This window comes from Lipotes vexillifer, unplaced genomic scaffold (genome assembly GCF_000442215.2).
Source record: "Lipotes vexillifer unplaced genomic scaffold, Lipotes_vexillifer_v1.1 scaffold382, whole genome shotgun sequence".
Lineage (NCBI taxonomy): Eukaryota > Metazoa > Chordata > Mammalia > Artiodactyla > Lipotidae > Lipotes > Lipotes vexillifer.
In genome coordinates, this window is record NW_006780611.1 from 6,398,058 (window position 1) to 6,414,531 (window position 16,474).

Genomic DNA, 16,474 nt, shown 5'->3' on the forward strand with positions numbered 1-16,474 from the left:
CCTGCTGCACAGCAAAGGGCTTCAGTTACAAATATACAGATCCTTTTTCATATTCTTTTCCGTTATGCTTTATCGCAGGATATTTGAATACATCTCCCTGTGTTGTACAGGAGGACCTTGTTTATCCATTCTATATATAACAGTCTGCAACTACTAGCCCCAAACTCCCAATCCATCCCTCCCTGACCCCCCTCCCCCTTGGCAGCCAGAAGTCTGTTCTCTATGAGACCTCTGGTCTTTGCATCTAACCTCGACTTTGACACACCCAGGTTCATGACTCAGTCTACCAAGGAAGCCTACGTGATCTCTCTGTACATTAACAACCCGTTACTAATCGGCGGCAGGAAGTTTGACCTGCGCTTGTATGTTCTGGTGTCTACGTACCGCCCACTGCGCTGCTACATGTAAGAGCTGGAGTTTTGTTTCCATTCTTTAGACTGAGCTTTGGGAATTCCCTGGTGGTCCAGTGGTTAGGACTTGGCTTCCACTGCGGGGGGGCCCGGGTTCGATTACTGGTTGGGGAGCTAAGATTCCCGCATGATGCGCGCTGTGGCAAAAAAAAAAAAAAAAAAAAAGGCGGTGCTTTGACACAATACTTCCTACTCCTCAGAGACCTTGCAAGGGTTGGTTGAACTCCCTGTACGAGTAGTGCCTGGCTTGTGATCCACGTTGAGTAAGGCAGTAACTTTGACATGAATGTGAATCTTTAAAACAAAAAGCAACTCTTTTACCCTTACAAAGATACTCAGAGAAAGAAGCCAGACACAGAAGGCCACATGTTGTACAATTCCGTTTATATGACGCACCCAGAAGAGGCAAAACTGTAGAAACAGAAAGTAGATTAGTGTTTGCCCAACACCAGGGTTGGGAAGTGACTACTGATGGTCGCAGGGTTTCTTTCTGAGGTGATGCAGATGTAAAATTGATTGTGGTGATGGTTGCATGACTCTGAATAAACCAAAAAACGTTGAGTTGTACACTTTATGGGGATGAGTTATATGGCACATAAATTATATCTTAATAAAGCTATTATATAAAAAGAACCATAAAAAATAACACAGCAGCTGTTTAAAAAGTTTAAAACAAAAAGCAGCTCTTTTAAGAGAAAAAAAAGTGTTATATTTTGTTTACGCTTGTCCTCAGAGTATTGAATTAATCTGAATTCCCACTTAGGTATAAACTTGGATTTTGCCGCTTTTGCACAGTAAAATACACCCCGAGTACCAGTGAGCTGGACAACATGTTTGTTCATCTCACCAACGTTGCCATTCAGAAACACGGGGTAAGTGTTTCTTTTCCCTTGAGCTTAAGGAAATGGAATGATTTTATGGGTTTCTTTGTTTTTCTATTTGCAGGAGGGGTTGGGTGGGTACCGGAGTTGAATTTAAGATGCCCTGGCACTGATGAGGATTTTGTGGGTTTCTTCATTTTTCTATTTGCAGGAAAGGGTGGGTGGGTATAAGAGTTGTATTTAAGATGCTCTGGCACTGATTGGGAGGGGGAACCCCAAATATCCAGTGTGCTTGTCCCACTGGGGGTGGGGCATTTGGAGAAAGTCCCATATTCAAGTAGTTCTGGGACCTTGGGCAACTTAATTGACTCTTGGAGCCTGGGTCTCTCGAGTTGTAAAAGGAGATAATATTATTACCTTGTGGGGCTTGTGGGAGGATTATATGAGAGGACTTGTGCTTGGTCATTCAGTTAAAGACCAGATACTGAGCACCTGTCTGGGTTGGTCCCATGATGAGGGCTACAATTATGGGCAAAAACTTCCTTCACCCCTACTCTTCCTTCACCCCTACTCTCACGGAGCCCAGAGCCTGTCGGGGGAAGGCAGTCATCAAATAATCACACTCCAACTGAGATGCGCGTTCTGCAGGTAGAGATGCAGGCCTGGAGGAGCTTGGAATGAAGGAGCCTGTGGTCCAGGTGGTCGGAGGCCACCGCGCACAAGTTGCCTTGAGCAGAGAGCTGAAGTCTGAGCGGGGGTTCCCTGGGTGGAGAAGTGGAAAGAGCATTCTAGCAGAGGGCACAGCACGTGCCAAGGCCCTGTGGCAGGAAGGAGCATCGCAGGAGCTGAAAGGAGTCGGGGCAGCTGGAGCCCCCGAGCGAGGCGGGTAGAGTGAGAGGGCCCTGTAGAGGCCAGTGGAGGCCGCGACACAGGTTCTGTGCAGGCTTTGGGGCTATAATCCAGTCCTGGCGAACAAGGCCTGAAGGTCTCATTTCTATAGGAAAGACTCTTCTATTTGGGTCTTGCTTGAATGGAAGCCTGAATACCCTAGTCTTTTTATCATTTGAATAGAAAGAGGGTAAATATTGATAGAAAACAAGCTTTTCTGAGTAACCTACTGAAGGGTTTGGTCAGACCAGCTTGGGCCCAATCCCGTGCCCATCACTTAACCTCTGGGTGACTTGGGCAAGTCAGCCAGCCTCCCTCTTGAACAGGAGCCCTGGCTTTTACCTTCCTGGTCGTGGCAACTGGCTTCCCTGTGGGGCTGACTCCAGTTCACCTGCCCATCAGGTTTTCCTGAGAGCAAACTGAGAGAGCGTTGTCGTTACAGTGTTCACAGTTAGTGGAGAAGGGGTGACTCGGCCAAGGCCTTACTCATAAGAATTTGGGAAAATGGTCTTTCAGGTGACACAGCACAGAACTTAACAGCCATTTGGGGACGCCACACCCTTCATAACCAAGTAGCACATTTCGTGAAGTCTGGGCCGGGGTGGAAAATGACAGTGACCGACCTCGAGTCCACTTGGTGTCCTGAGGACAGTGCATGACGTGTTGGCCTGCTAAGCCGCCTCATCCTGGGGGGGCCAGACTGAAATTGGGAGGGTCCCATTTGATGAGCCTTCTCAGGACATCAAACACGAGGTCACTATTTCCATCAATAAGGAAAAGAAACCATTTTAAAAAGACAGAAGGGGAGAGCTGAGACTGTCTTCAGCCCGGCATCTACGTGCACTGGAAGCGGCAGTGCTCTCCAGATTCTTCCCATTTCTAAATGCTTCGCTTTTTAATGTAAGAAACAGGTCGCTCCGAGAAACGTCCGTTTCACCCTTGAATGAAAGCTTCACATGGCTCTAATTTAGCATTGCGTAGAGAATAGATGTTATATTGAACACAGAAATGCTGTGGGCCGGTGGATCTGCTTGTCCACTGAGGGCCCCTGGGGGCAGAGCACCACCCCGCACTCTGGGGCAGGATGATGAGACACATCCCTGCCCTCAGGAAGCTCAGAGTCCAGCCAGAGGGGCAGATTGCAAAGGACTGAGTGTAAGGAAAGGTCAGGAGACCTCAGTGCTGCCTTGAGAGTGCAGGAGTGGGGTTTGGGGCCTGCCAGGAGGCTGGCTTAACCATGACTGCTGGCGGGTTTCCCAGGGTGCAGGGTGGGTCCTGAAATGCACAGTGTTTGCAAGTTGATAGGAGAAAAATGTTCTGAGGCAACTCTGATAAAATAACTTTCCTACGGCCAAAAAGCAGGCACTTTTTGTATCATTACTTTGTATCTATACTTTTTTTTTTTTTTGCGGTACGCGGGCCTCTCACTGTTGTGGCCTCTCCCGTTGCGGAGCACAGGCTCCAGACGCGCAGGCTCAGCGGCCATGGCTCACGGGCCCAGCCGCTCCGCGGCGTGTGGGATCTTCCCGGACCGGGGCACGAACCCGTGTCCCCTGCATCGGCAGGCAGACTCTCAACCACTGCGCCACCAGGGAAGCCCTGTATCTATACTTTTTATATCTATGCACGTGTAAGACAGTGTTTTGCATAAAGTGTATACTTTATGCCTCTGGAACTTTTTTTTTTTAAGTAAACAAATTTTTCTTGATAGTAGAGAATCTGTATATAGGAAAAGAAAAGGTATTGCTGGACAGTTAGCCTAGTTTTCCTATAATTTATTTTAGGGCTACAGTCCTTTTTTTAGGGATACAAACACCAAGTAATATATTTGAGAGCCTGTTTGAGGTGAACAAGCTTGGGCACCTCATCTTTTGAGGCATTTTAGTAGGAACTGACATGTAAAAGGAATTTGTCTCTGACCTTGAAAAGATGTTTTTAAAAATATGGATAGGGCTTCCCTGGTGGCGCAGTGGTTGAGGGTCCGCCGGCCGATGCAGGGGACACGGGTTCGTGCCCCGGTCCGGGAGGATCCCACATGCCGCGGAGCGGCTGGGCCTGTGAGCCGTGGCCGCTGGGCCTGCGCGTCCGGAGCCTGTGCTCCGCAACGGGAGAGGCCACAACAGTGAGAGGCCCGCGTACCGCAAAAAAAAAAAAAAAATATGGATAATTCTTTGCTTTTATATGTAAACAGAGTCTGCTTTGAGTTTGTTCCTTATCAGGCTGATTTTGTTTTAGTTCACAGTTACCAACTTTATACTTAGAAAGTGAAATCTCCATCTCATAACTTTCCAATATACTTCAGTATTTTCTAGCTTTTTGCCTCCAAAGAGGCAGCGTGTGGAGAACTAATGTTCAGGGTCAGAGCAGTAGAAGGAGCACTGAACTGGCAGGAAAACCCGGGCTAAGGTCCCAGCTCTGTCACAGCCAGGATGAAAGCCTGGGCAAGTAACGGGGCCTCTCTGAGCCGGAGTCTCTCAGACAGCTGGGACACTGTGAGGGAGGTTCATGTGTGGGTCTCTTAAACCATCGTGCCCGGGGCACGGTGTGTCCCAGGTTGGCTTCTCCAGGAAACAGAGGCAGAGACGAGCGTGCAAGAGGTTTACTGGGGCACCATGTCAGGGGCAACACCAGGAGTTGGGGGGAGCCGGATCGGGCAGAGGGGGGTCCAGTGGGGACACAGCTGCAGCAGGGGCCCCAGCCAACCTCAGCGCGCTCTGCAGCTGGGTGTCCCTGAAGAGTTGTCCCAGACGGAGACAGGGGCCAATACCCAGGCACCAACCCGGCACTGGCTGTGGGCTGCCTGAGGAGGGGTTGGACTAGGCAGGTCCTCTTAACCAAGGGCAGCTCCCTGAAAGGGTCTCTGCTGCAAGAAGGAGCGCCTTGATCTTGAAGGGGTGTCTGGGTGGCACTCCAGCCACAGCATGCACTGTAAGGGATAAAGCATTGATTATGAGAATACTACAGAGTTGAGTATAGTTGGCCTTCCATATCCCAGGGCTCCACATCTGTGGGTTCAGCCAGCCATGGGTTGAAAATATGCGAAAAGGGACTTCCCTGGCGGTCCAGTGGTTAAGGCTACCTGCTTCCTCCGCAGGGGGCGTGGCTTCCATCCCTGGTTGGGGAACTAAGATCCTGCCAGCTGCGCGAAGCAGCCAAACAAAGAGAATTCAGAAAAAAGAAAAATTCCAGAAATTTCCAAAACAGCAAAACTTGAATTTGCTGCTCAGTGGCAACTATTTTTGTAGCATTTATGTTGTGTTTACACCAATTTACATAGCATTTACATCACATTAGGTATTATAAGGAATCTAGAGATGATTTAAAGTACACAGGAGATAGGGAGGATGTGTGTAGGTTACAGGCAAATACAATGTCATTTTATATAAGGGACTTAGGCGTCCAAGGATTTTGGCATCCAAGGGGGGTCCTGGAACCACTCCCCTGTGGATACCGAGGGACAACTGTATTTTAAAAAATCGCATGTGTAGGAGGCCCAGAACCCCAGGGGGCAGGGCCCATCTGCTTTGTTCCCGGGTGCCCCCCCCACCCCCACCCCACCCCCCCGCACACCAAGGGGCACCAGGAAATGCTCAAGGGTGAGAGCAAGCGCTGGGCTCCTCTGGGAGCATTGCCTGGGGCCCCACCCCCTTTTCTGTGGCCAGGAGGATTACAACCACATCCATGGGGGCAAGTGGACGGTACACAACCTGCGGCTCTACCTGGAGAGCACCCGAGGCAAGGAGGTGACCAGCAGGCTGTTCGACGAGATCCACTGGATCATTGTGCAGTCCCTGAAGGCCGTGGCGGTGAGTCCCAGGAGTGTTGGGGGGCGGGGCGGGGAGCCCTGGGAGCAGAGAGAGCGAAGGAGACCACGCAAGCCTAGCAAGAGTTTGGGATTTGGGGGTGCAGGTGGTTCTTTTGTTAAAAATAGCTGTTTTTATGGTCTCAACTCCTACACGTCTGCCAGAGGCCAGGGTGGTCTCGGGAAGGGAGAGGGGCTGGCTCCTGGCTTGCGTTGCTGCAGCCATGGCCCTGGAACCTCTACAGAAGGGCAGGGACCTCGTGACGTCATCGTCGGCTCTTCTGTGCCCACTGAGTCGAGAATGAGTGTTTTGTCATAAGCTGATGCTTTGGAGATGGACTTTTCAGCAGCCTCCCTATTTTTAGGCTTCCTGCTTTGCTATTTCATAGACATTTAGGGCTGGAGAGAGCCTCTCTTTTTTTTTTACTCAAGTCTCATATCTGTTGGCTGGTTTGAAGTTTTTGTGTTTCGTTTCACCGTTCTAAAGCAGGTGTGCATCTATTTTCAAAGGAAAAGAAAAGAATAAACCCTGGAGCACCAGCATGCAGACCACTATTTCTGGTGCAGATACCGGTGGGCAGACTGGAGTAGTGCCCACACACTGGAGTTGAGGGGCTGTGAAAAGAGCTGCGCTTGCTGGAGTCGGAAACGTGGGGAGATTGCTGTTCTGGAGAAAGTGTGACATGGGTTTGGCAGCGAGGTGGATGTGTGTGAAAATATTTATGTGAAACCTTCTCAGTGGAAGATTAAGGCTCTCTCTCCCCGCCTTTTTTTTCCCCCCTTTGGCCGCGCCGTGCGGCTTGGTGGGATCTTACTTCCCCGACCAGGGATTGACCTGGGCCACGGCAGTTCCTAACCACTGGACCGCTGGGGAATTTGCTCTCCCATTTTTATCTTTGAAAATGCCAACTTATACTAATTCCCTTGTACGTGAAAAGCTTTGTTGAAACAACTGTGTAAAGAAAATTATGGTCAGGAAAGGTGACCCTTCAGTGGACACCTTGGCTTTGCTGTGCCTTGAATCGAGCTCTTCCTGTGTCACCAAGTGCTGATGAGCCCTGCCTGTGCCTTCAGTCTGCATCTCGGGCCCACAGGGAGGACTCGACGGGGAAAAGCTCAGGGTCTAGTTAGTCTAGTTAGCTGTTGGAGAGAGGCGTCTCAGGGGCCACGTTCCACGTCTCTTACCCCACGGAAGCCATGCCTTGAACCTCGACACTTGGGTGGGGGTCACGGTGTGGATGTGTGGGGAGTCCTGGGCTCAGATTTCAAGCCGAAGCCACCATGTGCCTCCTGGCGACGTGGCACAAGTGCCTGCCCTCCGTGGGCCTCGGGGGTGTCCTCTGTGAAATTGGGATCACGACCCTGATGTCTCAGGCTGGTTGTGTGAACACGCTCCGCGGAGGCTAACTTACGGGCTGGGAAGGTAAATGGTAAATGGCAGCGGCTGTAACACAGGCGATGTGGGAGCCTTAGTGCCTGATTAAACCAGTGCCTCCGCTCCCGTCCTGGCCTGATTGGCAGAACGCTGAGAAACAGTTGGCTGTTTAATCAAGAAAACCTGTGTCCTGGCCACGGATATGCAGCCTGTCTCGAGGCTCGGTCCTCCAGGCGCCTCTGAGCATCTTCTCCTGGGCCTCAGCCTCCTGAGCTGAGAAGCTGTTGGATTTCTAAGGCTCTGAGGCTTTGGGGAGCAGGGATTCATTTTTTCAGTTTTTATTAATTTAGCAAATATTCGGTCACCTTGTTTTTACCAGGTTGTTGCCTTCGGGGAATCTAGGGGAGAGGCAGGCAGGGAAACAGGAGGCTGTGGTAACTCGCGAGGAGGGCCTGGTGCAGGGTGTGGACCACGTGGGGGGCCCACGGAGAAGCCGAGAGGCAGAGCTTGGGAGCAGAATGCTCAGAGGGCCAGAAACAGCAGGGCTGGGGGATGACAGAGGGTGAGTGACTGTCCTCTGTTCCCTCTGTGCTGCAGAGGCTTTTGGGGACAGTTGTGTGTGCGTTGGCCGGTTTAGGACACCAGGCTTTCAGTGGAAATGCAACAATTCCGCTAAATTTCCATGTGATGAAACAGCCCCCCAGCCTGGTTTTCCTCCAGTGAGTGGGGCTGCATTGGGCTCTCTCCCCCTTAGAGGTTTCCTGTTCTAAATACAGTGTTGTAGGGAGAGTCCAGGCATCCACTAACATATGAATAGGCCTCACCATCCTCACGGTTGCATCTGTGTGCTCCCCTCACTGTGGGGTGCATGAGAGTCCCCGGGGAGCGCGTAGCACTGCTGCTGGCTGGGCCTCTCTTGGAGGGTTTAATACAGGCAGCTTGGGCAGCCTGGAAATCTGTGTTGTAAACAAGCCGCTGGTGGGTTTTTTATGCACTTGGAGAACAATTTTTGAAATGGAATTAAAAACTGAGAAGAAGGGACTTCCCTGGTGGCACAGTGGTTAAGAATCCACCTGCCAATGCAGGGGACACGGGTTCGAGCCCTGGTCCGGGAAGATCCGACATGCCACGGAGCAACTAAGGCCGTGCGCTACAACTACTGAGCCTGCACTCTAGAGCCCGCAAGCCACAACTACTGAGCCCACATGCTGCAACTACTGAAGCCTGTGCGCCTAGCGCCCACGCTCCGCAGCAAGGGAAGCCGCTGCAGTGAGAAGCCCATGCACTGCAACGAAGACCCCAAAATAAATAAATTAATTGAAGAAAAAAAACCTAAGAAAATCCAAAAAAAAAAAATTTTTTTTTTTTTTTTCGGCACGCGGGCCTCTCACTGCTGTGGCCTCTCCTGCTGCAGAGCACAGGCTCCGGATGCGCAGGCCCGGAGCGGCACGCGGGATCCCCCAGGACCAGGGCACGAACCCGCGCCCCCTGCACCGGCTGGCGGACCACCCCCAACCACTGTGCCACCAGGGAAGCCCAATCCAAAAATTTTAAGTAAATGGATTTGACTTTTGACTTTTGTCACAGAGAACAGAGGTTCGTACGCTGCATCCCGAGGGGTCTGTGAAGGGACTGACCGCCTGGTGGGCTCTGTGTGTGTGTGTGTGTGTGTGTGTGTGTGTGTGTGTGTAAGCCGCACAGGCCTGAACTTTGGGTGCCTGGGCTTGGAGCTGGACTTCTGTCCACTCTGAGGAAAGTCTTGTGCCGACGGAGACATTCATTGCTGGTCGTCAGGCCTCTGATGAATGAGACGTGGAGACGGTGATTGCTTCACGAACCCCCCTTTCCATCCCTGACCTTGCGGGACGAACACGGAGAGGAAGGGGGGAGGGGAGAGGGCAGAGATGGGGAGCCGCTGGTCACAGGAGTGAGCTGCTGGCATCACCACCGTGAGGAGGATCCTGCCTGCCGCTTTAACATCCCGCATCTCCATGATGTGGGTCTTGGCTGGGTCCCCCAGTTCTGGCTCTGTAACCTGCCGGTCCTCTCCCTGCAGCCAGTGATGAACAACGACAAACACTGCTTTGAGTGCTACGGCTATGACATCATCATCGACGACAAGCTGAAGCCCTGGCTGATCGAGGTACCCACGCGCTGCATGCCCGCATGCCTGGTCGCCCCATACCCTCCCGGTGCCTCTGCCTCTGCCTCGGGTTCCGCGGCCCCAGCCAGATGTTTCCCAGGCCACGGTGGGCGCGGTAGGACGGGAGCAGATGTCCAGGTCTGACGGTTTGCTGATGGTTGGGGAATACACTCTCCCGGTCTATCACGTCCGGCAAGCCCAACCCACAGAGCCCACGCCATCCTCCCCCTTCTGAATGGGTGCTTCCGGGTGAGTCCAGGTCCTGGGGCCCGGCCGTGTCGGACACTGTTCCCATTCAGGAAAGGAGCTCACAGACCCGGAAGCCCTTGGGAGGGCGTAGGGTTCTGTCTGGAAATAAGGAACGCTATCCTCTTGGGAGGAAGGCGTAGTTTGGAAGTGGACTCATATGCCCATTTCAAGGCGTAGACAGGATGTAGTGATGGCTGTTCTAGAAAGGGCAAGGTGCATACACCCTTTTCCTAATGACAGTGGCAGCGGGCACTGGCACACCCGTCTGAGGCCCTGACACGGAGCCCACCTTGCCGGGTGGTCCTGCTTTGCTCTGCTGCCAGGAAGAGGGGCTCAGGCCTCTGAGGGACGCAGGGCTGGACGGGCAGAAAGGGTGCAGGCTTCCACTCTGGTGACTCATCTCCCCGCTAGTGCCCCTGAGTGCCGTGTCCTCTCACCACACCCATGTGGGTGGGACGGCTCAGGCCCTTTAGCTCAGTCCTGTTTCCAGCCGAAGCTGAGTCACAAGAGCAAGTGGCAGTGAGTGGTCCCCTGTAGGGAAGTCAGTGGGGGCCCTGCAGGGAGCTGCCAGGAGAACCAGGTTACTGGAGGGCGAGCTGTGTGTGTGTGTGTGTGTGTGTGTGTGTGTGTGTGTAGATAAATGTGCATATAGATAGACAGATAGGTCAGTCCTTAGATAGCACATATTTATGCTTTTTTTTCCTCCATCTTAAACAGAGTAAATAACTTGAATGGAACTCAAGCTTTCCATGATGAACTAGGGTGTTAATTGTGAACATTACTTCTAAAATAATAACAGGTCTTAACTGTAGCATATTTGTAATAAGAATTAGAGTATTATACGATCAACCACAGTGGTAATTTCAGGGGCAACCGAGGTCCACCCTGCTGGCGGCAGAAAGACACAGTCTGACTACTGGGTGGGGAAGCCTAAACAAATTGCACATTTGCTGCCTCTTCTCTCTCACGGCCTGAGAAAACAGCCCCCACCAAAGTCATTACAGCTGTGCCTACAGTAAGGGTAAATAGGTACTGACTGAGGGCCCGTGGGACTCTCGGTGGAGTAAGTGGCCACGTTTTAACACGTGGATTCTGTGAGTTGGCTGACCTCCTCAGAGGCCTGGATGGGCTCCTCACCTGGTCAGAATGTTGCTTTGTTGGTGAGCTAGTACTTACTGTCTCAGCAGAATGGGTCCTTTTCCTTTTACTTCAACCCACGATGCTGCTTGGTCAGGGTCATTGGGTCACTGATTCCAGCAAAGCTCTGGGCAGCTTTTGGTGCTGAGGACAGAGCTCATCACACAGGTAGACGCTGAAATTACGTTTGTGATGGATGTTGACCTACGATTTTTGTTTGTGTGGTGACGGATTTGTAGCTTCTGTTCCTAATCCTGTCTTTAAATATCGTTTGTATTTCACCTAACAGCTAATGAAATAGATCACGAAATGCTCCCTGAAGGTGTTAGGTATGAACAGTGTGAATCACAACCTTATCTGCGTCGTTGCGCGGCCCTCGCTCCAGGCGAGGTCCAGCCAAAGGATGTGTTCTCTTTCCTCTCGTAGGTGAACGCGTCCCCATCCCTCACCTCCAGCACTGCCAACGACCGAATCCTTAAGTATAACCTGATTAATGACACCCTCAACATCGCCGTCCCTAACGGCGAAATTCCAGACTGTAAATGGAACAAGTCACCCCCAAAGGAAGTCCTTGGCAATTATGAAATTCTGTAAGTTTGTGGGTCTGTGCAGCTGGCCTCGTGTGTGTCAGATTGGGGGGTACCAGGGCCCACCTGGGATTTTCTAGGTATATGTGGACTCACCTTATAGGGTGGAGTATTTTGTTTTTTGGTTTCATGGGATAGATCTTGTAGCAGACAGGCGTTAGCGTGCTGAACCAGGCCTCGGTCTAGTCTTGTGCCTGAGAAACATTAACGAAGCATTGCCACGTTTGCTGCTGGGGCAGCAGGAGCTGGTCACCTGCCATGGAGCAGAGGCTGGCCACGCCCTGGCCCACCCCGAGAGCTGTGTGACACTGAGGAACTAATCGATCTCTTTGAGTCTCCGTGTGTACATCTTTTTAAATGAGGATAATACGATCTGTCTTACGGTGGTGAGAGGAAAAGAAATGTAGCATTTAAGGGCTTGACACACGTGTTGTCACATTTCATTTCTCCAGCAACTTTGTGAGGTGAGGGTTGTCAATGGCTCCATCTTACACATGTGGAAACAAAGGCTCAGAGGGGTTACGTGGCACGTTGGTAGTGACATAAAGCGGGGGAAAGTGAAAACCCATCAGGAGGGCAGTGGCCGAGCAAGTCCAATTCGTTCTCACCATAGAAGAGTGAGTGGACGTTAAAAGGACTGACCTGGGGCTGTGCCGGGGGCCCGGGAGGAAAGTGAGCTGCAGGAAAGGGTGCCTGATGTGATCCATGTGAAACGGGCAGTGGTCCCGGTGCCCCCTCCCTCGGTGTGATGGGCATTTCCACGTGTGGTGGCTGCTCTGAGAGTGGACGGGCCAGGAAGAGTGGAGGGACACGCATTAGGGTGTCAGCATGGACACCACTGCTGCAGGGGTGTGGGCCGGGGAAGGGGAGCCAGGAAGAGAGGGGAATAGCACCCAACCTGTAGGACTGAATGTTAGGATCACGTTACGTGATCCTGTAAAAGTAAACATGTGCGTTTAACTTAACATTTTTAAAAAATGAAGAAATGGTGAGTGAACTTTACACAGCGCACAGATCCCAGGCTCTTGGCTGGTAGCGCTGCTGCCACATGGACGTAAGTGTGCAGCCCCGGGAGGGTGGTTGGGAACCGAAAGGGTGACCAGTTGGCCAGTCGGTTGTGTCCTCCAGCGCATCTGCTGCGCAGGTGAGGTAGAGAGTAGGCAGAGGGTGGAAGTGCCCGGGGTGGGGTGCTCACCAGGTGCGGGAGAAGGGCAAGGGGGCATGAGGGTGTGAGCAGATGAGGACAGTGCGGGGGTGGGTAGGGGTCATGGGGTCAGGGCTGTAGGACAGTGAACTGGGAAGAGAAGGGGCAGAGGTCAGAGTGAGGCTGGCGGCCGAGGTTTTGCAGGGGCTGTGGTCACCAAACATGGCAAGGTCGGGTGCCCTGGGAACGGGGCTGAGCTGGGGTGGAGGACAAGGTCATCGGAGAGGGCAGTAGGTCAGGGAGTCGGGGTCCCATCTGTTTGGTCACTGTGGTCACCAGCAACAGTGAGCCGAGAGCCTGAATCTTAAGGAATTAGGGGCAGTGACACAGAGGATTAGAGGTGACCAACAAGGCCAGGTGAGGGGGGTGAATTCTGCTGACCTGGGAAGGAGGCTTGCGGTGGGAGCATCTCCTCCAGAGTGGGAGGGAAAACAGGCCCACTCCAGGGGCTGCAGGGGAAGCCAGGTTGCCGAGCAGGAAGGTGAAGGGGACCTTCCAGGATAAGGTGGAGGATGGGGGGTGCTGTGTCCATTGCTGACGATGGACAGAGCTCTCAGTGCGCAGAGGGAGGGAGAGTTTGCTGGTGGGGCCAGGATGGGGCCTGTCCAGAGCCTCGGGGGTTAGCATTGTGGGCGGTGCAGGGTGACACGCGGGTGACGGACGTCAGACTGTGATGGAGGGCCTCGTGGGCCCAGTCCTGAGACAGATGGGGGGCTGTGTGGGGAAGGAGTCTGGCCAGGGTCTGGTGGATCCGCCTTGGTCCAGCTGAGGGTGGTGGGGAGGCGGGCTGTGAGGGCCCTGTGGGACTCTCTGCCCCCATCAACCCATTGCCTCCTTGAGGGAGTGGGCAGACGCTGCATTTCCAGTTGAAGATGCAGTGGTCCGAAGCCTCAGTGCTTTTACTTGGAGAGACAGAAAGGTGGGCCGCCCTCAATCAGTTCAGCCACCCTCTCCCCAGATGAGGTGATAAGGAAAGCTCCAGCGCAGGGCCGACAGTTCTGAATCCTTCCATTCAGGACCTGCTCCCGGTGCTTCAGACGACCTGTCAGAGTCCCGGGTGGGCTTACAGCCCTGGGGCCGCGTGGGTTGGGCCCTGACATCACAGGCACCGCCCTGTCCTCCTGCCGTGCCAGCCTCTCTGCATTCCGCTGCGTGCTCCCAAGTGCCCTTCAGAGCGTCCCAGCCAGGGTGCCGGCGCCCCTGGTGTGGCACCCAGAAACAGGCGCTATTGCCGCTGCCCCAGCTCACCGTCCTGGCCTTGGGGCCACAGGGCCTGGCACTTTGCATCTGCTCCCTCCGGGGCTCCGTTCTACTTTTACAGCCTTTCAAAAAAGAAACGCTCTGAACCCTGACAGTGAGCGGATTCTGCCTGTCGAAAGGCCAGGAGAGCAGCCCACCAGCACAGGAGGGGCATGAGAAGAGCCATCCGGTCTCTGACTCTGCTCCACGCCCGGTCTGTCCGTGGGCACACCATCCCTGGGAGCAGCCCGTCCCGGATGCCAGCTGCTTGCCAAACGCTCATTTCAGTTCGTTTTGTTGTTAAGCTGCACAAATACCCAGTGAAACTGGGAGCCCACCTGTGGGTCTCCCCTCTGTTTATTCAGCAGATTCTTATTGCACACCACCCCACGAGTGAGATGCTGGGGAGGACCGTGAAGCAGATGGGGGGGTGGGGAGGGGTCACTCCAGCCCTTTGGTCGGTACTGCAGACGCGTGCAGGCAATAGCGTGATGACATATGAACGGGAGTCCCCGGGGGAGGGGAGGGGCCAGGGTGGCTTGTGGGAGAGCCCCCCACAGGCAGAACCACCAGTGTCCCTGGGGAGTCCTCTGTCTAGCTTCGTCTCTGGGTAGGGAGACGGGGAGGAGAGGGGGCCCATGTGTTGTGGTCTGACATCCGCGTCTGGCAGAGGGAAACCCCGTTGTGCCTGCCGCGTAGACAACACTGGGCGACTGGCCTTCCTCTTGCCTCCCCCCCCCTTTCAGCCCCGTTAGCCACCAGAAGCCCAATTCAGAAATGTGTTCTTCAACCTCAGGGGCCTCTAACCCACACTCAACCCACGGATTTTGACTCTGGGAAGGAGCTTATAACGGAAGCACACCCTCTTCCAGAAGGTAGCAAGATGCAGCTAATGCAACATAACCGAGCATCTCAGTACCGTCCGCGTTTGATGTGAACGTCTTCACACGTGTCACAGAGGCTCCTCGGTCAGGGTGTGCTCAGCAGTGATACCTACGCGCGCACTTCAACGGCGGCAGGGACTTCACACTCTGAGCTACAGGGTAAAAAGTTCCGAATTAGGAATCCGGACTCCTGGGTTTTATTTAATCCTACCTCTGCCGCGTACCAGCTGTGTGACTTTAGCACACTGAGTAAACCCCTCTGAGCCCCACGTTCCTCAAACAGGAAGTGGGAATCATAATGCCTCCTGGTCTGAGTCAGGAGGGTGATGTGAAGCCACGGCGGGGGTGGGTAGGAGACCCTGTTCGCTGGAGCCTGTGTGGTGCCAGAGCCCACAACAGGTCCTGCAGGTTTCACCACCCTCATGGGACCCCCAAAAGAGGGGCCCCACCCCAGCAAGAAAGGATCACCCAGATGCCAAAACGGTCAGGGGCGCTGAGGTTCTAGGCCCGTTCTTTCTGATGCAAAAGCCCAGGCTGTACTTTCTGTCCAGGCCGTGCTTTAGCGCCACGCCAGCCTGATGCAGGAACATTGGTGGGGAGGAGGGGTGGGGGGTCACAGCTGGTGGAGGCGGCCCTGGCCTTGCCTGTGAGCCAGCTGCAGGGCCTCTCCCTGTCCCGGCCTCCTCCTGGGCAGGCCACTCACACCCTGTGCCCTGTCTGAAACGGGGTTAGTCATCCCCGCCCCACAGATGCTGAGTGAGATGCTGCGTGTAAACTATTTCCAGACATCACTTCTCTCCCTCGCTACCCTGAGGTCTCATTCCTTTCCTTGGGGCCATTGCCAATTTCAGTCTGGTGGCCTGTATAAAATGTCAGCTGCAGGGGTGGGGACCGCCCACAGTAACAGTTTGAGGCAGCTGTACTTGTGTTCCATGGCCGGGGACAGTGGTTGGTGGGCTGGAGGTGTGTGGGACGGGGCCAGGCTGCTTCTCCGGGTGACAGGCCTTTGCCGCACCGCAGCCATGGCGACACTGCCGCTGAGCCCTGGAGATGCTTCTCTGTTTCTAGGTACGACGAGGAGCTGGCACAGGGCGACGGGGCTGACCGAGAGCTGAGGAGTCGGCCGGGCCAGTCGCTGGGGCCCAGAGGGGGCCGATCGAGAGACTCCGGGAGGACCGTCCTCACAACCTGGAAGTGACCACCAGCGAGCAAAACTCCAGCCTGCACCCACCCTTGCTGAAGACGTATTTTGGAAACTTCCTTTTTCTAGAGCTTTTTTCCTTTCCTAAACCCTGTAAATAAATAAAGGCATTTCTTTGGAAGGTTAAGGAGCCTATTATTGGGGAAAAGTCCCTGTTTCTCCTTTACGCTCACACGACACTCTGACAACAGATGTATGGAGATTTTCCCCACACCAAGCAGTTCTGCCGCGGCACTGGGTGTCCTACCGTTTAACTCAGTTCTGATGCTGTCTGCCTGGAGTTGGAGTCAGATCCCACAGGGTAAGGCCTCAGTCCCACAAGACTGCCCCCACCGTCCCAACTTCAGACGCCAACCGCAAGCCCACGCTGTTAACTGTGCTTCTGACCAACTGGCTGTAAGTTGGAGGTTCCCACAACCCTATCCTTGGGTTCAATTAATTTGCTAGCAGGGCTCTCGGAATTCAGGAAAACAGTTTGCTTACTAGATTACTGGTTTACATAAAGGATGCAACTCGGGAAAAGCCAAATGGGAG

At 53.6% G+C, this 16,474-nt stretch overlaps 1 protein-coding gene across 3 annotated transcripts in view; it reads left to right on the forward strand.

The window, feature by feature from the left end:
* Window positions 1-16,067, forward strand: part of TTLL1 (TTL family tubulin polyglutamylase complex subunit L1) — a 37,557-nt gene extending 21,490 nt beyond the window's left edge. Inside the window, exons 5-10 of one of the 3 annotated variants that reach the window (XM_007453938.1) lie at window positions 270-404; window positions 1,174-1,282; window positions 5,782-5,925; window positions 9,353-9,439; window positions 11,252-11,415; window positions 15,808-16,067. In XM_007453938.1, coding sequence (XP_007454000.1) covers window positions 270-404; window positions 1,174-1,282; window positions 5,782-5,925; window positions 9,353-9,439; window positions 11,252-11,415; window positions 15,808-15,937 — 769 coding nt within the window. In that variant the 3' untranslated portion in view covers window positions 15,938-16,067. The remainder of the gene's footprint in view (window positions 1-269; window positions 405-1,173; window positions 1,283-5,781; window positions 5,926-9,352; window positions 9,440-11,251; window positions 11,416-15,807) is intronic. The other 2 variants (XM_007453937.1, XM_007453939.1) reach the window with 2 other exon arrangements.
* Window positions 16,068-16,474: the final 407 nt, after the last annotated feature.